General features: G+C 47.1%; 1 protein-coding gene across 2 annotated transcripts in view; it reads left to right on the forward strand.

Annotated features, from left to right (window-relative positions):
- Positions 1-27165, forward strand: part of LOC121442700 (SLIT-ROBO Rho GTPase-activating protein 3-like) — a 232791-nt gene that overhangs the window by 166151 nt on the left and 39475 nt on the right. The window contains exons 5-12 of one of the 2 annotated variants that reach the window (XM_041644313.1): positions 339-524; positions 4500-4628; positions 6013-6234; positions 8945-9046; positions 11082-11279; positions 14347-14431; positions 18203-18230; positions 23181-23283. In XM_041644313.1, the coding sequence (XP_041500247.1) occupies positions 339-524; positions 4500-4628; positions 6013-6234; positions 8945-9046; positions 11082-11279; positions 14347-14431; positions 18203-18230; positions 23181-23283 (1053 nt within the window). The remainder of the gene's footprint in view (positions 1-338; positions 525-4499; positions 4629-6012; positions 6235-8944; positions 9047-11081; positions 11280-14346; positions 14432-18202; positions 18231-23180; positions 23284-27165) is intronic. The other variant, XM_041644314.1, reaches the window with a different exon arrangement.

Below are 27165 nucleotides of genomic sequence, written 5' to 3' on the forward strand. Positions count from 1 at the left end.
TCTAGCAGGACTAGAGATGACAGCCAACGAGGGCCCAGCTTGCCATGCCACTTGTGGGCTGTGGTGGCTCTTCTTCATTTCCTGTTTATTAGCTTGTGCTTGACACTTAGCAGGGACTTGATGATGTGGATGATGATAATGAAGAAGAGAGTGATGTTGATGTCACTTGTGATAAAGTCAGTGTACCTGAGTAGCATCTTCATCTCCAGCCCTCAGGAAGTTTGAGCAGAAGTAAAGCAGTTAAGCTGTGTGGAGTCTGAAGTGGGGCCCAGGGACCATAGGATGTACTGTGCAGAGCCGTAACAGGCTACTGGTTTCTTGTACGCATGTGTCCCCAGGTCATGAAAACTTACCACATGTACCACGCGGAGAGCATCAGTGCGGAAAGCAAGCTGAAGGAGGCTGAGAAGCAGGAGGAGAAACAGTTCAACAAATCAGGAGACCTCAGCATGAACCTGCTCCGGCATGAGGACCGGCCCCAGCGCCGCAGCTCTGTGAAGAAGATTGAGAAAATGAAGGAGAAGGTGAGTGGGAGAAATGGGCCAAGGCACGAAGAGGAGAGCCATGCACTCAGCTACAGACTTGCCTTCCTCTTTGCATGAAGGGTCCTGTCCTGGTTCTGTTTGTGTTGCTATGATTAAATAGTCTGACAAAAAGCCATTTAAGGGGAGAAAAGAGTTTACTCTAGCTCACAGTTCCGGGTTACAGTCCATAACAGGAGGGGCATCCTGAAAATGGCTTGTCATATTGCAGCCACAGTCAAGAGCGGAGAGAAATGAACACACTCGCCCACTCAATTGCTTGCTTATGCTAAGCTGGCTGTATTCACTTAACAAAGTTCAGGACCCAGCCAATGAAAGAGTGCCACCCACATTCAGGATGGGTCTTCCTATTTCATGTCACTCAATTAAAACAATGCTTTACAGGCATGCCCAGAGCCCAACCCAGTGTAGACAGTTCTTCATTGAGATTCTCTTCCCAGATCATTCCAGATTGTGTTAAATTAACAGTTAGAGCTATCACAGGCCCGCTGTGAAATTGTCATGGCCATGTCAAAGACCATAGCTTCAGAATCACTGTGTATGGGTGTCACAAAACCTTTTTGTAGGTGTGATGGAGAGAGCTCACGATTTCGAGGCTGATAGCCTGGGGTTGGTTTGTTTGTTTACTTCTGTGTGTTGTGTGCAAGTGTGTGCACATTTGTATGCCAGTGTGCTTCTCACCTGCGTGCAGGTATGCAGAGGCCAGAGGCTGACATCAAGTATCTTCCTCTCTTGCTCTCTCTGCCTTACTCTTTGAGGCAGGGTCTAGCTCTGAACTTGTAGTGCATTGATTGGCTAGATTGGCTGGCCATCAAGCCCCAGGAGTCTCCTATCTCCCAGCTCTGGGCTTATGGACCTGCGTTGGGTTTTCACGTGGGTGCTAAGGATCCAAGCAAGTCTTTATGCATACAGAACCAGCACTTTCCCCACGAGCCTCTCCCCAGCCTCTCAGCTGAGGTTTTCCATGCTGTATTAACAGTCTCCCTGACCTTCAGTTTTCAAATCTGATAAATCAATCTTATTGCTCACGATGGCTCTGATATATTGATAGCGGCTGACCAGAGGGCACTGTTGGGAATCCTCAAACCTTCTCAAAGCTTAGTTGAAAAGGTGCTGGGATCACTTAACGATGTCTGCTATGGCCAGGGAGTTTTGCAGGGCAGGCCCCATCTGTGGCTGCTAACTCTTTCTCTTCAAAGGCTATGATCTTCTTGCTGAACACTCCGTATCCATCTGCTCCCCGCAACCAGGAAACATTTGCAGAGTTCTTCTGCATGCAAGTCATTACATCAGATGTTTGTCTGCTCTTCTATGGGTCTAATTCTATGATTACAGGATCCGTTAGCTCTAGAAATTATAGACTGGGTAGGAACAAAGTGTAACAGAACCTGGGTAAACTGGGAAGCATATGAAAGTGTGTGTGTGTGTGTGTGTGTGTGTGTGTACTGGCATAATTTTTGAAAGTGAGGAAAGTACAAAATCCAGTCAAAGATTTAATACCAAAATGTGCAAGGAATTTGAAAAGACATTTATTATTATTATTATTTTATTATATGTGTGTTTTGTCAGCATGTATGGAAATTCCCCACTTTTATACATGATGCCCTCAGAGACTAGAAGGGGATCCCTTGGAACTGGACTTACAGACACTTGTGAGCCACTATGAGGGCATTGGGAATTGAACCTGGGTCCTCTAGAAAAAGAACCAACACTCTTAACTGTGAGCCATCTCACAGAATAGACAATTCTTAAAAACCTGTCTAGGTGGTCTGTAAACACAGAACAATTTCCTCAGCATCATTAGCAATGAAGGAAATGCAAATGAAAACCACAGTACAATAGTGCTCCACGGCTCCCCCAAGGACCAGGATAAAAGGCTGGCAGGAAGAAGCAGGGATGAGGATACGGAAATCAGGAAGTCTCGCGCTGCTGTCAGAGGCGGGTTGTGTTTGTGAGTGGTTCCGTCGCTGTGGAAGGCCATCCAACAGCTCTTCAGATGTTAGATCTACATGGACCAGGCTACCATGTGACTTAGTTGTGCCACCCCTGCGTACCTGCCCCAGAGGCATGGAAACATATTTGTATAAAAATTTGTATGTGAGGCCGGGCAGTGGTGGCGCACGCCTTTAATCCCAGCACTCGGGAGGCAGAGGCAGGCGGATCTCTGTGAGTTCGAGGCCAGCCTGGTCTATAAGAGCTAGTTCCAGGACAGGCTCCAAAGCTACAGAGAAACCCTGTCTCGAAAAAAACTAAAGAAAAAAAAATAATTGTATGTGAATATTTACAGTAACACTGTTTATAGTAACCAAAACATGGAAACAACTCGAAGACTCAGCTACTGATGAACATAGCTCAGCCATGAAAAGGAATGAAGTCCCGATACATGCCACAATGTGGATGAACCCCAAAGACATCATGCTAAGTGAAAGAAGACAGACTTAAAGACCACAAAGTATACAAATGAACTTACGTAAAATGTCCAGAATAGACACACCCATGGTCACAGGAAGTAGATTGCTGGTATTCCACATCTGAGGAAGAGGGGATGACAGGTGCTGCTCATTGGTCCAAGGTTTCTCTCAGGAGGAAATGCTGGGGTGGAAAGATACTGCCTGGGATGCTAAAGGCTCATTCCTGGTGCAGCCATATGCTAATTAGCCACGTGGCTCCTGGGCAACTCATTTTTCTTCTTCAGCTCTCATTTCCTCACCTATAAATAGATGAGTTCAGCTAAGATGCCATGATTGTCCTTTTCCGTTATAAAAGCGAAGTCAAGCCAGGAAAGTGGTCTCAAGGTCATAATGGGCCCCCAGATAGGGTAAGGAGTGTTCAGACGTTCTATGGCTGGATGCCTGATTGGCACAGGACATGAGGTCCAGGGGACATGTGCTGAGTGGTCCCAGAGTGAGAGGACCTAAGATGCCTGAGGAGAATTACAAGGTTGGCAGTGGGACTACTCCAAAGCTAGAGCCCATGGATGGGAAATGGGAAAGAGAAGCTAGCTGAAGTAAGAAGGCACAGTTTCTTTAAAGAGACCCAGTGCCAAGACTCACCAGACTGAAAGGGGCAGGGGCAGTTGTCCACTGTGCCTGCTTGCACTCCTCCCTTTTGGACTGGCTCAGGACCAAAGCAGCTTTGCCAAAATTCTGGGTACTCCGCCCCATTCCTCCTGCCATTCAGAGCCAGACTCGCTCCCTTCCTTTCTTCTCTTCTCCCTCCCTTTCCCCCTTTCTTAAGAATGACCCAAGACTTACTTCAGCTGCTCCGTTGTTTTGGGGTGCCACAGATCCACCACCCACAAGCAAGGCAAGTCATGACCCTGCCTGCATGGCGTTCACTTTCTCGTGGGAGTAATAGTGGTCAACAAATAAACAAAGCTCAGGAACACATCACAGGGCAAGGGGAGGGAGATGCAAGAGAGACATATCAGACAAGGCCATCATCAGTACCTTGTGTGGCTATCACTTTGGGTAAGAACCTGAGTGACATCAAAGAATAAACCATGTAGAGATTCAGGAATGTGACTTATAAGGACTCTGAAGGACTCAAAGCAGAAATGAACTTGGTCTCTTGAAGATGACAAAGGAGGTTAGGTGAGAGAAGGGGAGTCTGCAGAAAGATGGGGCTGGAATGGTGGCTAAAAGCCATGTCTTGGAGAACCTCTGGGGCATTGAAAACAGCTTGGGAAGTCCATGGAGGGCACTGAGGGTGGGGTATCTTGTTTATAACCCATCTGGTAGAGACCCTCTGAAAGCTTCTGGGTAGCAAATGATGCCATTGCTGACTGCACCTGTGTTAGACAAGGTGCATTGCTGAGTTCAGGGTTCAATAGTGCTTCCTTGGCACAGAAGCATCCCATAGCCGGGAGGTGGGACTCACTCTCAGATGGTTCCCATGGAGACCATAGATCCTCCCTCCATCTGGCTTGGCTTTGATATCTTGCTCTTCTCCCTCCAGAGGCAGGCCAAATATTCTGAGAACAAACTCAAGTGCACGAAGGCGCGCAATGACTACCTGCTGAATCTGGCAGCCACCAACGCAGCTATCAGCAAATACTACATCCACGATGTGTCTGATCTCATTGATGTGAGCATCCTGGGTTGCTGGGTGGGGCTCCATGCAGGCTGAAACATCTTGTGCACTAGGGGAAGATGTGTCTGATCTCATTGATGGGAGCAACCTGGGTTGCTGGGTAGGGCTCCATGCAGGCTGAAACATCTCGTGCACTAGGGGATGATGGGGCTCGCCATGGTCCTCAACTGGTGTGAGCTGACTAAGCTTTTGTAACCCTGCTAGAGGGGAAGGACTGAAAGTGTCTGTGGCTGGGGTACAAGCTAATTCATGATCATACCTTCCACAGATAGAAGTGAGTTCTGGTCCATCCCGCTCCCCCCGCTCCCCAGCTTGATTAGTCAGATTTCCAATACCAACTTCCAGTGCACCAGAGCCTCTGCGGAGTGTGAAGACATAGGAGGGAACTGTACACAGTTCACACCCTTAAAGGCTGCTGGTTTTAGAAGGAGAGGGGGCCATTCATTCAGATCCCCTGGGTCCAGTCAGCCAGGTGTACACCTTGGGAAAATCACTGGAGAGAGAGAGAATGGTACAGAAGCTCTTGGTATGGAAAATTCTCCTGGGAGGAATGAGTTTGATCACCGAAGAGCAGAACACTGAGTCTATGGGGAGCTGGCTGTGCAGGGCTCCCTGGGGAACACCAGGCTTAAAGAAGGATGTTGTGAGTGGCAGCAATGAGAGACTGTGTCATCTACATCAGAGCTGGGACTGTTTCACTTGTCCCCCCCCCTTCCCCCATGTTAGATGGGGGAGCCATTCATGTAGGTGCTCAGTAGAGGTTCGGTACTGGTTGCTGGATTCATCTTCTCCAACCCTGTATATCCTATTCTGGAAGTCAGGGCATGGGGAGAAGGGGGGGCATTCTGCTCAGCCTTCCTGTGGCATAAAGTCACCTCCCTCTTTCCTTGCTTTCAACTTTCCTTTTTAGCTTTTAGCCTTTTCATCTGTTCCCTTTCCAAATGTTTGCCGAGCGCCTGACTGTGCACTAGGACTTGAGTCTCAGCAGTGGGCAAGAGCCAGCAGGTCTATTGAGCACACCTTCCTCGGGCATGTCAGTAGGCAATTACAGCGGCAAGGGGGGGGGGGAGATGTGCAACTCTGCCCAAAACTCAGTATGGAGAACATCAAGGAAAACTTCCAGAAGGAAATGGCCTATAAACTAAATGGCTGGTGGAGAACATTCCAGACAGGGAGCATGCATGGAGAAAGCCCAGAGATGAGAGATTGTGGCGAGCCTGGGGAGCTAAAGGAACTCTGTTGGTACCCACATTTCAGTTCTCAGCTCCCCCTGAGGGATTTGATATGGTTTGTTCAGGACAAGCTATGGACTGAGAGGTGACCATGGGTCACCCACCCCAGCTCTCACCTGTACCTTTTGTCCTTGCCTTTCCCCAAGTGCTGTGATTTGGGCTTTCATGCCAGTCTGGCCCGCACCTTTCGGACCTACCTCTCAGCAGAATATAACCTGGAAACCTCTCGCCATGAGGGCCTGGACGTCATAGAGAATGCAGTGGACAACCTGGACTCCCGCAGTGACAAGCACACCGTCATGGACATGTGCAGCCAGGTCTTCTGCCCTCCGCTCAAGTTCGAGTTCCAGCCCCACATGGGGGATGAGGTAGGCTTCCTGCCAGAACTCTGCCTGGGTTCTCTATAAGTCTAGTTTCCAGTACTGTATGAAAGCTCCTAAGCCTGAATAACTTAGAAAGGATAGAGCAGTGGTTCTCAACCTGTGTGTGGGTCATGACCCCTTTGCTGAACATCTATCTCCAAAACTATTTACATTGTGATTCTTAACAGTAGCAAAATTACAGTTATGAAGTAGCATCAAGATAATTTTTTATGATTGGCGGGATCACCAACATGAAGAACTGTTTTAAGTTGCAGCATTAGGAGGGTTGAGCAGCGCTGGAATAGAAGCTTCTTCAGCTCCCAGGGAGGCAAGCTAGGGAATCCGAAAGCAGAGCGCCAGCATCTGCTCGCATCTCACGAGGGTCATCCTGTTGTATAGGGACATGATGTGGTTACCACCCGGCAAGGCAAAGCAAGCATGCAGCTCCAGTCTGCCTTTATTCCAGTTCTCATAAAGTCATTGGTGTCCTTATCCTTACCACCTCATCTAATCCTAATCATTTCTTGGCAGCCTCACCTCCAAACGCCATTTGTACATGACTTTGAGAGCAGGGCATAGGCCCTTAGCATCATAGTTACTAACTACTTCTGTTCTCGCCCATGCTCCTAGAGCATTGTGGGATGAGGAAAAAAGCCTCAAGTACATATGTGGTTTATTTACCACAGAGGCCTAGGGTCAGCTCTTAATTCATGAGCTTCTTCAGATGGTCTTCTTGTCTTGCTGGCTAATGTCACCATCTACAGAACTGTAGGGCCTTGGCTTTCCTTAGGCTCTCTCTTAGATGTGTTTAGGAGACCTCAAGGATGATCTAGTCTGCCTAGAAATAGTCTCCTATCTCCTTAGACCTTAGATGCCCTCATCTGATGCCCTACAGTACCATGAGCCTTTGACACATCAGACAATTGACTTTCCTTCCCTGCTTGTGCTGTCTAGACCCTTGCTGAGGTCTGGAGAGGAAAACAAGCAGAGTGTGCAGATGGCATGACACTGTCCACTCTCCCCATGTAGAAGACAACTCCCTGTCCACTCTCCCCATGTAGAAGACAACTCCCTGTCCGCTGTCCCCATGTAGAAGACAACTCCCTGTCTGCTGTCCCCATGTAGAAGACAACTCCCTGTCCACTGTCCGCATGCAGAAGATAACGCCCTGTCCACTCTCCCCATGTAGAAGATAACGCCCTGTCCACTCTCCCCATGTAGAAGATAACTCCCTGTCCACTGTCTCCATGTAGAAGACAACTCCCTATCTGCTGTCCCCATGTAGAAGACAACTCCCTGTCCGCTGTCCCATTTTCCCTCTAGGAGCTGGGAGGCAGGTGGGTGCAGAAGCACAGGAGGGAAGAACCAGCCAGTCTTGGAAGGCTAAGGGGAGCTCAGCTGGACCATGTGTAACATCTGCTTCTGGGGAGGGACAGGAGACAGCTTAGAAGATGACAACTGCACCCTCTATATGGCTTTGCCTGCTTCCTTCATTTGCACAAGAGAGGACTTCTACTAGGTGACACCACTCTTCCTGGGGCATCCCCCTGTTCCTTTCTGCCCTTTGGTCTGTCACCTGTAACTGAAGATTCTGGAACTAACTGTTTACTTTAAAGTTTGGCTACCTAGTTAGCAGTTAGCGGTGAGTAACTACTCACCAATTAGCTTTTTTATCCTACATGATCTTTTTTTTTTTTTTTTTTTTTTTTGGTTTTTCGAAACAGGGTTTCTCTATGGTTTTGGAGCCTGTCCTGGAACTAGCTCTTGTAGACCAGGCTGGTCTCGAACTCACAGAGATCCGCCTGCCTCTGCCTTCCAAGTGCTGGGATTAAAGGCATGCGCCACCATCGCCCGGCGATTATCCTACATGATCTTAGCTGTGTTCCTAGAAGGGGTGAGAACACACAGTGTGCCCGGTAGCCTAGCCCATAGGTGGTAACACCTTTGGAAGGGAAGACTCCAGAAGAATAGCTCAGCTGATCGTGGTATCTGTGGGTGACTGCTTCCAGGGGATGGGGGATGTCTGAGTCCAAGGGTAAGGAATACCTCATATAAAACAGCTGAGTGGTTACAAAGAACCTGGGCACAGCCTCCTGCAGACTTGAAATCTCCTTTGCATTGCTTAGCATATCTAACACTCTGCAAATGTTGTGCATTGTTGCTGTCCTGTACTGTTGGGGGGGGGGTGAGAAGAAGAAAATGCACGCCCACATTCAGTCCGGGTGTTTGCTTTTCTTCTTCCTATGTATTCTGTCCTTGTGGCCACGAAACTTGTGGATGCAGAAGACCAACAGTGTGAGCGTTCAAGTTGTCTCTCTATCTTTATGCATTCCTGTGGTGACAGGATCACTTGTCAACTGCTTCATTGTACTTGCTACTGGCTGTTCAAGCAGTTGCTTTCATTCCACAACTTTCTGACTTGCAATTAATTGGTTTGGCTTGCCAAGATTATGTTAAAGGTCTTTGTAAGCCCGCAATTACTGTGTGAATTTAGAAGGTTGTGACTGGGAAGCCACACTGGCCACAGCAAGAGGGTAGGCTCTGGATTAAGAGGACCCTAGTTCCAACCTGGTACTGCTTTGGCTGTGTCCAACATGGGTGACCTGGGGCAGTCACTCTGCCTTGCTGGATCTGTGTCCCGGGCTCCAGATGGAATGGTAATGATAACCTCCACACTGGCTCCATGCAGCTGCAATGACAGAATTTCTCTCTGCAGGTCTGCCAGGTCAGTGCACAGCAGCCCGTCCAGACAGAGCTGCTTATGCGGTACCATCAGCTGCAGTCCAGGCTGGCCACTCTCAAGATTGAGAACGAAGAGGTGAGTGAGCTGCTGCCCTGGGTCTAGTTCCCTGGACCTTGTGCTGGCCAGTCTCATGCCTTGGAATACATAGGAAACAATAGTCCGTTGGTGAGAGTCTACACAACCACACAGCATACCTGCACTGAAAGTCTTTAATGGCCCAAAGGCGCTTGCAAGATCTCAGATGAAAAGGAAACAGGAGGAAGTGGAGCTCTATGTTTAGAATGATTGCAGATTTACAGGCATAGAGAAAAGTCTGCAGGCAAAATGTTTTGAAATGACCCTTGGCTCCATCTTAGCTGTAGAATAACTGGTGGTTACTATTGACTTTGTGCTTTTCTGCCTCATTCTCTGAAATAAGCTTCTATTATTATCATCAGAAATCAGAGTAAGTATTTAAAATTAATCAATGAAATAGTTAGCTCAGGCTGCCCTAAATGTATCTTGAACTTTAAGCCATTTGGGTCCGTCTCACAGCCCAGTGTTCCCCCATATTGCTAGTGTGGCACAGCCTCACACTGGGTGGGTCCATCTTAACATGGACTGAAGAGACCAGGTAAACAGTGCCCTGTTAAGACCTAAACACCTCACCCAGAAAAGGAATGCCAGCCAACCCTAGCACCCTGGAGAAAAGACCTCAGAATTTGGGCAGTGCCACCCAAGGTTGCTTGACAAACTTATCCTCGAGAAGTAGTCATGGTGGAGGTGAGAAGGTATGGCCACTGTCTTCAGATGTCATGCAGGCTATCATGGACAGTAGAGACAGTTATGTCTGTCCTCTACAAAGGGCAGAGATAGAACAGAGCTAACACAAATCAAGGCAGGTCTAAGGAAGGTCACAAGAAGACAAACTGACTTGTTTTTTAAACCTGGCTCGAGAGATAGAAGGCTTACTTTCCTTCTGTTTATCTTCTGTCTCCCCCCCCCCCCCCAAAGGATTTTAAATGGTTCACATGTATAATGCCGTTAATGGAATTCAAATGGAAATCAGGGCCACAGGGAGGCGAACTAGGCACATAGCCTCTCTGTGGGCTGCGGATGGGCTTGGGTATGCTTATCCTTGAATCAGCTTCCGGCAATCTGTGTTGGAAAAAAGAACTGATTTTGATTTAGTCATTTATTTATTCGACAAGTGTTTATTTATGTAATATATATTCACACAATACATGCTAAACATTATTCTAGATAGAGAATAAATCAAAGGAACACAGCCTCATAGGTTTTCCTCTTTCTGATGAGAAAACACCAGAAATTAAAACATGAAGACCAATGAGTGACTAATGGAAAAACACTAGGCCAGGAATGGCACGTGCTAGGGGCCCTGTACCATTAGGAGGTGATATTTCAGCTGAGGAGAAGTAAGAGAGACTTGGAGTGACGATGATCTCATAATAAATGGAATCCGATTTTCTGCCAGTGATTCCTTTGGAACTGCCCTACCTCTGGAGTATAGAGCCCATCACTGAGACCCCACTCATCCGAGTGCTTCTGTGAGGTCCTCATGCCTAGCTTTTGCAGTCTCTGTGATGTGTGATTTCACTGGACCCAGAATGGAAACTGGAGTCCTAACTAGATCCTGTAGCAATGAGCTGACTTCCTCAAGGTCCTGTCTCCCAGCAGACCGCTGCCCACCACCAGATGCCCCCTTCCTCCCTAAACAAGAGGAGACACCAGAGCGTTTCTGCTGATTTCCATGTTCAAGTGACCCCTCCCCCCCTTAGAGGGCGCCTCCTTTAGGCTATCTAACCAGACCAGAGAAATAAGCCTAGGAACTTGACTCCATTATCCTCATGACAACCCCAAGGTCCCTTAGACAAAAGCAGTCCAATAACTGCCCTTAGATTGGACACTCTGGCTTCTTACCCTGCCAGCTATTTGGTCTTGGACCAATGACCAATCTGCCTCATTTGTCTAAGTCAGTATAAGAAAACCATCTTGTCTTGCCTTCCTTCTAGAGACATTAAGTAAAAGAACAAGGCCACTATCAGGTAAAGGACTTAGTGGTCATCAGAGGCATTATGAGAATAAACGTGTTTGTGCTGTTTTTCCCTAGGTTAGGAAAACCCTAGATGCCACCATGCAGACCTTACAGGATATGCTGACTGTGGAGGACTTCGACGTCTCTGATGCCTTCCAACACAGTCGATCTACAGAGTCCATCAAGTCAGCCGCTTCTGAGACCTACATGAGCAAAATCAACATCGCCAAACGGAGAGCCAACCAGCAGGAAACAGAAATGTTTTATTTCACGGTAAGTGACATCTGGGACCTGGAACTCACTGCTGATCCCCTGCCCGTGGCTTTGGAAGCAGCCTGAATGAATGAGAGAGGGCCAGTAAAATAATATGACATAAATCTCCTAACATGCATTTTAACATTAGGTTGCCTGGCTTGGTTTTCTGAAATGCAGAAAGTGGCTCACCAGTGGGTGGTATCAACTTTAATCTTGAGTGATGGTGACTAAAGCTTTTGGAAGGAACAAAAGAGAGTTTGATTCAGTTGGGTTAGAGCAGTGGTTCTCAACCTGTGGGTCATGACCCCTTTGGGGGTATCAGACAAAACGCTTTCACAGGGGTCTTCTGAGACCATCCTGCAGCTCAGATATTTACATTATGATTCATGACAGTAGCGAAATTACAGTTGTGAAGTAGCAATGGAAATAATGTTATGGTTGGGGGGAGTCACCACAACATAAGGAACTGGATTAAAGGGTCACAGCATTGGGAAGGCTGAGAACCGCTGGGTTAGAGGAGCATGGTGAAGGAGCCAAGTAACAACCTTGAGTTATGTGTATGCTATTGTCTTAAATTGGTGACTGAGCTTTGAAAACGAGGATCCCATTTCAAGAAAGTTATTCATGAGCTGCTAGTCCCTCCTGTGAAATTCCAAGTTACAGGCCTTCATTTTTGCCAGGGGCCCAGAGGATAGTGGGGAAGGAGAATTGAGGCTTTAGTTTAAATTCGGCTTATTGAACATGGAGATTGGGGCTACAAAGTGACTCACTTCTGGTGCACATCCCACCAAAATCTCACAGGGACTCTGCTCAGATGCCCAGAATAAAAAATTCTTGTTTACTCAAATACTTCTCCTGCTTGAGTTGCGGTTAGCATCAGATATGAAGCTTTCCTTGTTATCTTTGGAAAAATTTACCACCCTAGGATTCCTAGCCATTGGTCTTTATGCTGTTTTCTTTGGTGGAAACACCACAGTAAAGCTGATGCTACTTAACAGCCTTTTCCGAGCTGTAGGAAGCTCGGTTTCCTTCCTCCAGGCTGAGTGCCCTGATTCTTCTAGTCGTACCTTATAAGCTTGGGTTCTGAGTAGCCTCAGTACCCGAGCAGCTCCTGAATACTTTCTCTTCAAATGTCTACAGTAAAATTCACTGAAGACATACACCAACACACCAGGACCTTGTTATTTCATTTTTAAAATAAAACTTAAAAGAGTTGTGTCAGCTGACTCTTCTCTGCATGAAGCCAGGTCTCCCTCCTCTTAAAGGCCCCATAGGTAAAGACTTAGGTAGGTCTTTACTGAGATGTCCTCTTGATGGGTTCACATCACAGGTCCAGATTTTCAGCATCCTAATCTAATCCCTTACCCCGAAGCTTTTTTCAGATCTTGTATGACACACAGATTCAGGGAGCATGGCCTTCATTACCTTCAAGTTTGCTAATAAGAAAATGTCATGGCTGAGCCAGGCTACTGCCAAGGCTCATAATCAGGTCACTAGAGGCACACAGCTAGGCTGATGTTGACCGGATTATGCAAATAGAATCTGTCACAAATTATCCCAATCCTAGCATCCAGCTCTATAATTGGTAAGCCTTAATCAACACCCTGCCACAATCCAATAGCTGATTGTACATACTTCATTTCTTCCATCAGTAGTCTTTGACCTCATCAAGGAAGAAAACAAAACTAGTCCTCATGATTCCTGGCACCTACTGCTTCTGTTAGAGGCCTACTGTGTTGACAAAGAGAAGTTATCATCTCTAGGGAGCAGGGAGTGCATGTGGAGATAAACAGAAAGTCACTTTAGCAGTAGAACAAAGTCTGGAAGTGGAAGCAGGGGAAGGGGCTCAGCCTGCTTATAGTTAAAGAAATCTAGTGTCTTTGACCAAGGATCAGAAGATGTTTTGTTTTTGCTTTTGTTTGTGTATCTTTATATGCTTTATATACATATTAATGTGTGTGTGTGTGTGTGTGTGTGTGTGTGTGTGTGTGTGTGTGTGTGTGTGTTTCTGGAGGACAGAACACAATTTGAGGCACGATCAACCTTTCATATATGTACACCTCACCTGTGGCTTTTGTTAATCCTTAGACATGTGATGAAATCAGAGGATGGTATTGTTAGAAGTCAGAACTTACTGACTGAAGCAAAGGCATGCGTTGCCCAGAGTCAGGGCACTCAGTTAAAAACCAAGTGCTTCCTCAGCAGGGCTTTGAAACTTGGAAGCTTGAAGGCCTCTGTGATTCCTCCCCAAGTGAGAAATAAGGGTTAGAATCTGGGTATCAGGAAGCAGAGATTTGCATGTTAACAGTCTTCCAACTGGTGATGCGGCTGCTGTTCCTCTGCTCCACGTTTGGAGGGACATCCTGAGTCTACTCTCAACTTACCTCGAGGAGCTAATGGGGGTCTAGAAACTGGCAGGGCTCTACTCCACATTGGACAACAGGGAGCCCAACTCTGGGCTTCTGTTTCCTTAGAATAAGTACAACCAAGTTTTCTCCATTGGTCCTCCAAGATCATAGAGAGACTCTTCTCTCCCCTAACCCCTCTCTTTCTGGTACTTGGGGCAAAGCATTTTCTGTGCACCCTTTTTTATTTCATTCGCCCAGAAAGTCATGTCCCCCTGTGAAGCGATAAGCCTTCTGATTCAAGGTTTCTCAGTGGCCTGCATAGCCCTTCCTCATTTGGAAGAAAGGGTCGTCTTTAGCTCTGTTCCCATAGCTCTTAGCCTCAGCTGCAGGGCCTCCATATGGCTCTCTTCCTTATGGCTCTGCTTCTGTGACCTAAGGGGCCCTTCGTCTTGTGCTGCCCACAGTCATCACAGTAGAAGCAGCCTCCACTGTGGCCATACTCTCCTGCCACTTATGCACCCAACCCAACCTACATGGCCCAGGAACCCCCAAGAATTAGACATTTGGAATAGCTCAAAGCAGATACAAAGTCCTACCTGTCCCTATATCAGGTCCTGGATAGCCTGACATCTGTTTGGTTTCCCTGCTGGGATGATGATGGGGGAGGTTAGAGTTAGAGACCCTGTCATCACTTGGTTGTGTGACCTTTAACTTCCTTATGCCTGTGTGTTTTACAGAAATTTAAAGAATATGTGAATGGCAGTAACCTTATCACCAAGCTGCAAGCCAAGCATGACTTACTCAAGCAGACACTGGGTGAAGGTAAGTTGGATGGGAGAGAGGCCAAGGGGGACGGCCGTATAGCCAGAGTCACTGAGCCACTTCAGGTCAAGACACCTAGTGCTGGCCAGGGGCGTACCTGATGCTGAACCCTTGTGTAGCTAGGCAGGGAAAACCTCGCTGGTTCAGGGGCTGGGAGGGGGGTCCTATGTGTCTGCATAGGGGCAAGACCAAGTGGTGGATATGCTATAAGTAGGAGGTGGGGATCCAAGGACACAGGTAATCAGCACATACCAGAGGAACTATGGGAGGGCCTCACCAAGGTTCTAGGTCCATGGACGAAAAATACATACATGATAGGGTTTAGTGATGTTTGTTGTTGTTGGGGGCCAAGTATAGCGGCGTAAAATGCAGACAGATTGTTAAAAATATATACAGCTTTAATGTAGAAATAGACTTACAGTACCACGGCTCCTGCAGAGAACAGGAAGCAGAAGGGACGGCTGGGTGCATGCCTGGCAGATTTATAGGTAAACATTAGCCTGAGGCAAACACGCCCCCAATGGGCTGGACTTGGACTTATCCCTACAGTTTAGTCCTCAGGAGACCAGCAAACTAGGCTTGAAGTCACCCAGGATCTCCCAATGGCACTAGAGTAAAACCCCAGCTACCAAGAGCACACAAGGCCCACTGCCTGCTTCCCTGACCCTGCCCAACATCCTCCCTCCCCTTAATGTCCTCCTGCCAGGCTAGGCACATTTGTGCCTTCTAAAATTTCCAGCTTGTTCCTGCTGTCTTTGAGTCTCCTTGTGGAAACACCACCCAGCTTGGTATATAAAACATTTCCATTAGCCTCAGGAATGTCCTTATGTCTCTTTGTAGTCAGTCCTTCCATTCTCTGCTCCAAGCCAATCACTGATCTGATTCCTTCACACACACACACACACACACACACACACACACACACACACCCTCATTCTCACCCCCATATCTGCCTTCTCTTTGCTTTTCTATATATATGGTTCTTCCTATATAGGCCAGCATTACTTTAACTTTGTAATCCTCCTGCCTCAGGCCTGCAAAGTTCTAGGATTGCAGATGTAGAGGAGTTAGCTACATTGAGCTTTTCCTTTATCTGTTCTGCTCATCCTGACATCTCAGTATTGGGCCAATGTTGAAAGGGGGGAGGGGCGGCCCATGTGATTTGGTGGCTACTAGTGTTTTGAAATGAGATTTCCTAGGTTTAGAACCCAGGTACTTTTTTAAAAACCCAAGGTCCCGGTTGGATTCTTGATCTGTGGTGTAGAGAGGTTTCTCTTCCCTATTTCCTTATTAGTGCTAACCCATTACTACCCTTGTCTGCATGGCCTTAATTCAATCATAACATTTTGACTGACCTGGCTCCTGGTCCATTTGTTCTTCCAGGTTTTGTCAACCATGCCTCACTCTGAGATGCAAACTCTGATGTCTGCTTTCTGAGTTTTGAGCTGGTTGGCAAGAATGTCTCTAGGAAAACATTGCTTGAGAGATGGAGGAATGGCTAAGAGGCACCTAAGAAGTCCCTCTGGGTGTTTCCTAGCAAGCCAGACATAGAGCAGCCCAGTGTGCTTCCATTGACAGTGGGGAAAGATCTTGGTAGACCGGTCAGTTCTAGCCAAGACTGTCTTCTTCTAAATGAGTGTTTTGTTTAGAATGGGTTTTAATTTACAGGAAAGTTGAAAAATTGTAGAATTCTCATATGGTCATCCTCAACTCTCCTTTATTCACATCTTATATTAGTATGGTATGCCACAGTTAGTGACTATACATTACTTTGTTCTTTTGAGACAGGGTCTTATGTAGCCCAGGCTGGCCTCAAACTTGATATGTAGCCTTGAATTCAAGGATAGTCCTGAATTCTTGATCCAGTTCTAGGAACTACAAGCATGTGCCACCATGCTTGTCTTTGATACACTTTTACAAAGTAAAGTTAATAAAGCACCGAATTACTCAAAACAGAGAAACCCGAGTAAGTTTACATCAAATCGCTGGTCATTTTACATATCTGTGATCTAACAAAGGTATGTTGTGGATTCTTAGGGCATTGAGTGACACAGCCAGGAGAATTTGAGCTGAGCAGGGCCAGCCGGAGCTCAGAACTTCATCAAATCCATTCTTCTGAATTTTTGTTTAGGTGGAGACAGGATCTCACTATGTAGCTCTGGATAGCCAGGAGCTTGCTGCATAGACCAGGCTGGCCTTGAACTCACAGAGATCCCCCTGCCTCTGCCTCCCTAATGCTGGGATCAAAGGTGTGTACCGCCATGCCAGGCCTCTTCTAAATTTTAATGCTGGAGTCGCCTTACCCCTATCTGAGCAGTTTGAGTCTTTACTCAGTAGATTATCATCTATGTGTAGGCTTAGTGTGTGTTTATGCCACTTCACTGGTCCTCTCCTGTCAGCAGAGAGCTATTTCAGGTTGAGAGGGATGAGGTGGAAATGTTAAAAACAAATGAGAAATATAGTCCCCAGGGAATATGCAAAAGGATTCAAGCTGGGTTTTTTGTTGGTTGGTTTGTTGGTTTTTTTCCTTTGGTTGGATTTTTTGTTTTGTTTTGTTTTTATGATGTCGTGTGCCTCTGTTTCTCCAAAGCATCCCTTTGACAGTGTGAACCAGGAGGGCAATTCAGTGAATATTGAATATGCCTGCATTTATTTTCCATTTTCCATATGCTTATATACTCCAATCCAAAAAGGGGGGAAGAAGGCAAAAGACTACTTCAACATGACACAAAAAACAAACAGAGCAAATAAATACTTGCATCAATGCTTGAAACATCAAGCCACTATATCCTGAGTTCTGTTGTTTATGCAGGGCATGCAGCGATTATACCTTAGACTTGCGTCCTGTAGGCAGCCGTTCCCTGGATCAAACCTCCTGTCATAGCCTTGAAAAAGCAGGAATAGGCTTGAATTCTCTGACCTTTGGTCAGGGTGGAATGGATCCAGTTCTGTGGATCATCTCAATATCCAAAACACCAAGTAACCACATCTTAGATCAAGATATCTTATTTGTAGCCACACCTTAAGTCAGACCTCTTGTCAATAACTTTGAAAGAGCCAGGTAGGCTTAAACTCTCTGACCTTCAGTCAAGGTGGAGCAGACACACTTCTGTGGGCCCCTACATATTCGGTCAAGGTGGAACAGATGCACTTCTGTGGACTCCCACAGCAGCAGACCCCAGACACATGAGCAAACGAAACAGCTTTGCCTGTTTTACCTTAATTCTCATCTGCCCTTCATGGGTCTTTCACTGCATTTCAACCCTCTGCAGTTAGTTTGGGGCCTAGTGAATCTGCTCAGTTTCAGCGGCTTCCTGAACCTACTCTGTTTGCCCTCCTACTTAAGGCGCTTCCATACAGGAAACAATCCTTCAAACTTTAAGGAACCTCTTACACAAAAGGTAGTTATTGACAAGTAGGTAAGGAAACTGCGGTCTGGAATATTATTCAGCCATAAAAAAATAAACGAACTTCTGAATCATGATCTATGGATGAACCACAGACAGATTATGGTAAGATAAAGAAGTCAGATTCAAGAGAGAAACCAAGGAGAGTGATTTTCTTTCTAGGAAATGCCTATCAATCCTGCAAAGACAGAGAAATCAGCAGTTGCCTGGGGCAGGAGGCAGGAGGCTGGATAAAGAACAACTGTAGGATGGGCACATGAAATCTTTCTGATATTGTCGTCATTTAAAGGGGAAACAAAGTTCTCTGGCTAAAACAACCAAAGCCAATTGAACACCAACATGCACTTTTGTTTTCTTTCCCCAGGGGAGAGAGCAGAGTGCGGCACAACCAGGTGAGAGTTGGGGAATCTTGTCTCCTTGTATTGGCTGCTTGGAGTCTGAGAGGATGCAGTGGGTGGGTAGAGGTGTAAAGTGAACGTAGCCTCTTGGGAGCTAGGAAGCTGGATAGTTTTTACCACCTCTGGGCTGGTGGGGTAGCGGGGGAGGGTTCCCTGGCTACTGAGGCAACATTGCTTGTTTTCTCTTTAGACTGGCAAAGGCCGGCCACAAGGAGGGTGCTTGCATAGCTGCTTTGGGGCAGTGGGGACATGCCCCTGTTCGGTGAGAGGGTAGTTGATTCCAGGGTATCTAAAGTCACTAGCAGGAGCCACAGGCTGTAGGGCAGCTGTTTTCTTCACTTGGATCTGTTACATGGCCACTGCCCAAACTGCCCTATGGGTCATCCAGGGCCACCCTGGATCCTCAGTTGCTAAGGCTTTGGGGTTGGCTGGTTTTGTGCACAGATGGTTGGTCACGCGCATGCTGCATACACATGGACGTGTGCCCAGATTACGCCCTCCCTCCCTGCACTGCCCATCATATTTGGCTTGAAATTTAGTGGGAATTTGGATGGGCTGGTGAGGCCAGTCACATAGGCAACTCACGCTTCCCTCTGCAACTCCCTATGTGCTGAGCACATCAGAGCCAGTGAACACTCACCCAGCAGCTTTCAGCCTTTCCTAGGCTTCAGATGCCTCAGCAGCCAGCACTGCCCTGGTGTCTGAGTTTTCACCATGAACTAGCAGTGGCCCAGGGGTCTGCCGTTTATCATCTGTGGCTAATTTTTAATTGGGAGCTACTTCTTCCCTCAGTCAATGGGGCTCAGTCACCCAATGACATTCTTTCCTTCCAAACAAATTCTCCCCGATGGCTCAGAATCCTGAAAAGCTGTCCTACTTGGCAAGAGCAAAGATGACCCTTCAACTCTCCCCTGCTCCTGGGGAAGCACGAAGGCGTGGCCAAGGCTTGAGAAGCTGTGGAGGTTTAGGGCTTTCCAGGAATCCAGCTGTTCCTCTGGGCCCAGGCAGTTTGGGAACACTGAGATGATTCACAGACAAGGACCTTCCCACATGTGGAACAGCAGATGTGCAGGTCACTTTTGAGGAACCCAAATTTGTTACTATTTTTTTTTTTCGGATAAGAGATTCTCTAAGAGGACAAAAGCTCTGTTTTATACCAAAGTGGGAAGAATTGGGCCATGGCTCACTGCCTCCTGATCTCCAAGATGCAGGGAGAAGGAGACTGCTCCAGAGGATGGTGGGGGGAGGAGCCACGATAGATCTCTTGTCCAGGTCTCAGGTTCACCCCTCATATATATATATATATATATATATATATATATATATATATATATATATATATATATACACACATACACACACATACATATATATATATATATATATATATATATATATATATATATATGAAATATTGTCTTCCTCACCTGTTTTGACCTAGGGCCTGGGAAATCCAAGTTCAGGTTGGATCTCCACTTAGGCATCTTGTCCTAAATTGCAGACCTAGCCAGATACTTTCTGGCTCATTATTAAACTTGTGGACCTCGTTGTCCATCTGAAAGCATTTTTAAGTCTCAGAGGCCCTTGGCAATGTCTCCGCACCTTGGCTGTGCTGACTGTAGATTCTCACACACAGTCAAAGTCATCTGGGACCATCATCAGATAGGGTCTCTCAGCCAAGTTCCTCTTGCCCTCGTCCAAATGGCCCTTTTCTCACACTTATGAGCCATAGTTTTGAATGGCCTCAGAACATCCTAGCCCTGGGATTTAGGCTGACCAGATGTGCTAATGTATTTTGAAGAATTGCTAAAAAATGACCAAGTACGGGATGTAAACATCAGTTGTTAATCATGTTTTGAAGAGAGGTTGGCCTCCGTCACCAGGTTGACAAGAGGCACTAGTCCTGAGTAGAGGGAACTAGTTGATAGCATCACCATCAGATACAACCCAGCCCCTGTTTTCCAACCATAGCGCCCAAGAGCTTACCCGCCCTCGAACATCAGTGTTGCCACCGGTTTAGATGCTGATACCCACATCTGTTGGGTGTTTAGGGAAATTCTCAATCACTTGCTCTTTGTCACAGACTAATTCTGAGGCCACGCCTATGTTGCCAGCATGTGCTAGTTTTATTCCTGCTGAGAGGCTGAAAGGGGACATTGGTCTCTGGTTTCCTCGCCCTCCCCTCTGTGGCTGTCTCTGTTCCTGTCTTCCCTGCTTTTCTCTTTCTTCCTTTTGTTTTTGCTCTGCATCTGAGCGGCAGAAGAGATGGAAGGCTTAGGCTGCCCCACTTTCCTTGGCTGAGCTGTCCCCCTGCTCCCCACTTTGTGCCCCACCCAGCATTCCTGTAAGTTGACACAGATTTGATGTTGTTCAAAGTTGGGATAGCTATGTTTCCTTGTCAGAGATTCCAGGCAATGCCCAGTGCACCGTGGTGGGGGAGGGGGGAACGACAAGGACGATCATTGTGACTTCATTTTCTTTTACACCCTGGGTTTGGCAGAGAAAACAGGGAAGCATACTCTACATTTATCTCCTTTTATTCTACTCCATAAAAAAATTAAAAGAACAAAACCCAGAAACTCTTATGAGTTTTTTAATGGAAACCCTCCAACTGGGTGCCCTGGAGCTTTTGATTCTGTATTTTAGTACCTGTTCCAAGATCCCCACTCTTGCCAGCCTTGAGAACTTAATAGACAGTTGGCAAAATCACTCTCTCAACTTCATACTTGTTCTGGAGCCTCTAGTAGGAAGAACTACATTCAACTCCCAGTTCTTGAAGGATCCCATTTGTGTGGCCTTGGGCAAATTTCTTAATCTCTTGTGGGCTCCTTTGCCTCCCAGGCTCCTGCAATGTGAGATAAAGAAGTGGCCCTGGAGTCCAAAATACTACGAAAACAAACGACAACATTGCTGTCCTCCTTCCTAATCCCTAAGTTTGGATCCTATAGTTTAGTGTCACATTTTTTGATGATCATTTCTTTCGACTTTTACATTTGAAAACTCAAAAACAGACCCACTGTGTGAGATCCCCCCTCCCTGATTTCATGCATCCTCAAAAAAAAAAAAAGATGTAATATACTTTGAAAGGAAATGACATGGACTTAGCTAACCGCACAGATCCAAGATGGGCTGGAGATACTCTTGCCTGTTGTTTCTCTTCAAATTTTTGGTTGTGTTGTTCTTTTGGTTCCCTTGATTGGGTGGCATGCTATTTGGACTTAACTGTGTCTTTGCCCATGCATGTCCTGGAGTTTGCAGCCTTGCTCAACACTTAACCATCTAGGAGGACTTGGCTAGAGTGTCCTGCGTGGCTGGACTGCTAAGGGTCATGAGACCAATAAACCCACGAGAGAGAGGCAGGGCAACCCTCATTCATCTTGATTGGTTCTACAGTCCATATGATTCTTGCCTGTGGCCTGGGCATGTACCTTAGTTGATAGGATCCTTGCTTAACATGCATGAGGCCCTGACTTCAATTGCTAGCATCATATAAAACCCAGCGTGGAGGTGCATGCCTGTAATCCCAGCACTGAGGCAGGAGGATGAGGAGTGTGAGGTCATACTTGGCTACATAGCAAGTTTGAAGCCACCCTGGACTATATGAGACGCTGTTTTGGAAACAAACAAAAACAGATAGAAGATTCTTGCCCATGTACAGAAATCAGTCAAGACATAGGGAAAGGGCAAGACTTTGCTTCTCATACATGACCATTATCTGCCTGGCTGAGTATGTACTTATTGCTTCCAAAGTTTGGACCAAACCATTTGAAAATGAACTGCCTCGTTTGGTAAGGGGACTTCCTCCTAACTTTCTAAGAACTTTTTCCCTGAAGGCCAGCAGCACTGAATCAGGCCAGTTTTATGTAGTGAAATGAGCAAACAAGCCAACCCAGGTCTATGCATGGCGAGCAACTATGGACACGGGTCTAGCACCTGTGGCCATTTCATTGTTCCTGGTGGATTGTGGTATAAGGTTTCCCCTCCCTGTGGATAACACCAGAACACAGGGAACGGAGATCTGAAAGCAAAGCAAGACACTTTCAACCTGATCCCTCTGGCAAGGACTGACGAGGCAGATGAGTCTACAGTTAGAAATGACAAGATGTCCCAGGGCCGCGCCCATGACTTGAAATTAAAAGAAACAAGACAAAACAAAACACTCTTCCCCACAAACAACCACAACAGCAAAAACCCTGGGCTTGGGGGGGGGGGCTTGGGGGGGAGGAGGCTAGAGGTGGATGTGATGCTCTCTCTAGGCCTGATTTCTATAGAATAGAACCGTGTGGAATGGGAAGATATTGGGGTAAGTGTGATCATGGATTTGACAGTGCTCCAATCAAAAATGTACTCGATTGATGAGTGGGATAATAACATCCCAGGCCACCTACGGATCCTAAAGAAGCTGCAGCTTGCCTCCTGGCATCTAGCTGTCTGGCTCTCAGATCTATGCAATAAACATGAGTCATATTCCTTTGAAATGTCAAGAGACATTAGGAAGACAGTGCCCCCAGTACATTGGGAGTTGGGCCTTGGTGATAGATTTAAGCTGAAATTACAAAAATAAACCTTCTCGGTTATGTTCGAAAGTTTCTTGCTTTCCTGGGCTACAGATGACACCTCCCTCCCCTGACCCACCTCCATCTGGTCTGCAGGATGCCAGCCTCTGATTGGCATTGCAGGCGCTTCTTGGATTTATCCCATCCCCTGTGATGTAGAATGCGTTTGTGTTTTGTGAGAGTTGCTCCTGTTTGGTATTGTGGGTAAACTAAGACCTGAAACATCCAGAGGCCCTTCAGATGGAACTTGGGAAACCAGTGTGTTGGAGGCCAGAGGCTCCCTTCTGTGTTTTGTGTTTTCCTCCCATTGTGGTTGGAAGAGCATCTCCCCCAGTGGTATGTTTATGTTGGTTGCTTTCTTGATTTCTTTTGTTCCATTTTCCCCTAGGCCCCCCTGCCTTCCCCCTAAACCACAGAAAATGAGGAGACCTAGGCCTCTTTCAGTGTATAGCCATAAGCTCTTTAACGGCAGTATGGAAGCGTTCATTAAGGTACTTGCTGGGGAGCCATGGAGTCCGCGAATGAGTCCAACGTAATGGCAGCCTCTCTTCTCCCTATCCCCTCCAGCTAACAGCCCTGTCGACCCCTTAGCCAGGCCCCATGGAGCTAGCTTCTCACTGCAGTCTGTTCTTGGCTTCAGTGCGGCATTCCACTGGAGAATTATGCTTCTGACCAGTGGCCCCTAAGTGGCCATCCATCGTTCTCGGAAGCATGGGGGAGGGGTCCGATCATTTCAGCACAGAAGAGGTGGACCGTCAGTCAGCACAGTGGTCCCAGCCAGCTGGCCTCATTGCTGCCAAAGCTGCAGCCCTAACACCCGAAGGGCAGTTGAGGAAACTCTATCACTCAGCTCTACCCCACAACAGGAGACCAATGGAGAACAACACAAAGACAGCTCCTGTGGGTCTCCATACAAGGCAGCTACAGTTTGGTAGCTGAGTCTCTGCTAGCATGGGAAGCCATTGAGTTTTCATAAGAAGAGTTCCTTTCACTTAATTTAGCTTTGGATGGTTGATTTGAAAGGAGAGAGTAGAGTTGAGGTAGGCCTTCTAAATGTCAGGTTAACCCTGGACATTGAGCTTAGGCTCAATATTTAAATCTTTCAGCTTAAGTGGGTTTATTTTTTTTTCTGTCTTCACCCCCCCCCCAGTGTCATTCAGGATCAAACTGAATAAGGCAAAGATGGTGTTAGAGTCAAGATGTGTTCTTGGAGAAAGAGGAGGGGAGGCCTTCTCCAGTTGTTTGAAAGCCCCCCCGCCCCCAGCCAGTGAAGACAATTTCTACAGAAAAAAAGGGCTGGTGTAGGTCAGGGGAAGGGTGGAGTCTCGCGGCATCAGTGATGATTTGGGAGTTATAGAGGCTGCCCCATGCACCAGCTCTCTGTCCTCTGTTCTCTGGCAGGGTGCAGTTAGACCTGGAGGGCAGAGAAGGCCTACAGACACGCAGATGTCAGCCTCAGGGATGGATTGGGGAGGCAGGACCATCCTAGATCAAAGGATTCTCTCTGCCTGTAGACTTGAGTCCTCAGAATAGAAGAGAAAGAGAAGAGGGATTTCCCCTGGGACAGTTGGGGGATGCCTTAGGATGCCTCGTAGGACTGAAGGCCCCAAATTAGAGGTCCCTCGGGAACTGTGTGACAATAGAGAGCCACTCAGTGGGTTGTGGCAAGTGAGGCTGTGTCAGAATGATGCTCTGTTTCCTCATCACCTCTCTGTCTTCTCCTTTCCCTCTCATGCCCCCTTGCTCCTGGCTGAGCCATTCTCCAGGCTGCAAAGGAGCTGGCTGATCATTTCCTGTCTTTACAGAGCCTAGCAAGGGGCCAAGAGTGCAGGGGGAGGCACGTGAGAAGTCCCGCAGGAACATGCTATTGCAATTGAGTCCTGCAGGAACATGCTATTGCAATTCAGAGCAAGAAGAGCTGTGAGCTGGGACCCAGGTGACATTGCCAGGGTTTTGAAAGGATGAGGAGGAATAAGAGGAGCAGGACAGGAGTCCCCGAGGAGGGAACGATGCAGTGAGATCTGACATGGGGACTTCGTCCCCGAGTCTCTCTGATCTCTGGAAATAGGAGATCAGTCTGTATACATGGAAGGAGCTGACTCTTACTTGACACTGTTTGAAGATCACATCTTTAGTGGAACTGAGTATCTTCGTAGTGGGATTAGAAAGCAACTTGACCATGCACCCGACCAACACTTTAGACCTTCTTCGACTCCATGAGTGTTTGTTTGCCCCTCAGGTGGTTACTTTGGGAAGCCATCTTACTATCCTACTACATCACCATGCCCAGCAGTGTTTGGCTAATCTTCTTTAGAGCCTGTTACACAATCTTTATCACTGGTGCCAAAACTTCCTGCTAGCATGGATACTTGGGTCCACCAGAATTAAAACCTCCACACCACAAGGCTGCGGGGATAGTGTAATTACAAGGCATGTCATGCAAGCATGAGGACCCGGGTATAGTCTCCACAACCTGTGTTAAAACGCTGGGAATGGTTGCACACACTTGGAATCCTAGTACTAAGGAATCCGGTGGATACCAGTGGCTCCCTGGCTAGCCAGCCTAACCTAATTGAAGAGCCCAAAATCAAGGTGGCTGGTGCCTGAGGAATGACACATGAGGTTGACCTTTGACCACATGCACATGCTAACACACACACACACGAACATAAATACCCTCCTACCACCATCACTATGGCACGCACATGCTTCAGTTGAAGCATAGCTTTGTGGCATCATTGAAGGGATGAAATGGCAAAAGGAAGTGTGGTACAGTGATACTGGTCAACTGGCTCTGAGGAAAATCTCCAAAGAGGGATGAGCCAGCTCTGTGGGAGGGAATGGCAGAATACTTGGAAGAACGATAGCCATTTGACTAGGGAAGAGAAGGTGGTTGGTGGAACACAAGAGCGTGTCTTTATACTCCCTCTGCACTTAGGCTGCCTCCAATCAGTGAGGACTTCAGCTGTGGACCTACTATGAGCAAACTTGCCAAAGCTCCATATGACACAGACTTACTCTAAAGAATCCCGGAGTCCAGAGAGTGAAGGGCAGCATCTGCAGCCACTCCTTCAACTGCCGAGAGTAGAATTTCAGCTTCTATCCTAATTCTCTCACTGTCTGAATGTACAGCGGAGTCCTCGGCTTTGACAATCCAGGCCTATAAGAGGAGTTTTGATCAAATAATCCCACTGTGATGCTGCGATTATGACACCTAGGCAGGACAAAGAGAGAAGCCCCACATCAATTATAGAGAAGTATTTGTGGAGTTAGACTTTTGAACTTCCTGGCTCTTCCTGAGCCAGCCCCTTATAAAAATCAAAAACTGTTTTTTTCCTCTCAGACTTATATAGTATAGTCCGTGGTAAAGCCCGAAGGTCCACTGTGGGGGTGGGGGAGGGTTCCCATTCTTGCCCTGCGAAATGTGAGTAATCACCCTGGGGATTTAGGAGAGCACAGAGTGAGCTGATGCATGCATGTTTCTAGATCACGCCTGGCACTGTTTAAGCCTGCTCTATTATTAATTTTAGGACACCATCTCACGAGTCCCTTTGGACCAGGCTGTTACTGGGTTCAGGGTTTAGCTGACATCAGAGCAACTCAGATCCCAGTTGTTGAGATGGCAGGACTGGGCATACTGTGCCCCAGGAAGGCATGTGTCCATTAGCCAGCTTGGTTTCTTCACTGAGCTTGTGTGAGACTCAGCTCCCACCTAGACCCTTGAGTCACTGTCCATGTGACCAGAAAAGTCGGGCAGGCTCTCTCAACATGGGGACAAAGGCTTCAATGCACCCTCAAAGTCACTAAGGTGTTCCAACTTACTCTCTCCCTCATCTCCACTCTTACCAGCTTCTGTGTTCCTAGAGGGTTTCGGTGCCAGGGTGACAGTAAGGGGTTTAGAAAGAGGAGCAGAGCCACGCTTCCACTCAGAGAAGGTTATCAGGGTATTGGGTATGTTTGGAGTCTGGAATCTGATGCACCCTGCTGCATCCTGTCTAAGGAGATCTTATGAAGTAGAACATCTATCCAAGAATTGAGGATTCCAGAGATGAATTCTAGGAGCCAGCTTACAAAAGACATGAAAGATCCCTTCTGTGGGCAAACGGGCTAACCTTATAGGTCTTCAGTGAACTCTCGCTCATTGATGAATCCCTTGTGTTGAGGAGAAAACAGACGTGGATCTGGGAACAAGGTTGACACACATTCCTTACATATTGACAAGGAATCGCTGCTATCTGAGAAAGAGGCTGGGCAGCCTATTGGAAGGCTGGCTGGGGACTGCTTCAGAAGTCCTAGGAGGCTCCAAGGCTGAGGTTTCTCCCCGTGGGCAGGTTGATGGACAAATGCACCAGGACCATTGCTGGCTGCCATTG

This window comes from Microtus oregoni, unplaced genomic scaffold (genome assembly GCF_018167655.1).
Source record: "Microtus oregoni isolate MIOR12 unplaced genomic scaffold, Mior012 000094F_ref0000399, whole genome shotgun sequence".
NCBI lineage: Eukaryota > Metazoa > Chordata > Mammalia > Rodentia > Cricetidae > Microtus > Microtus oregoni.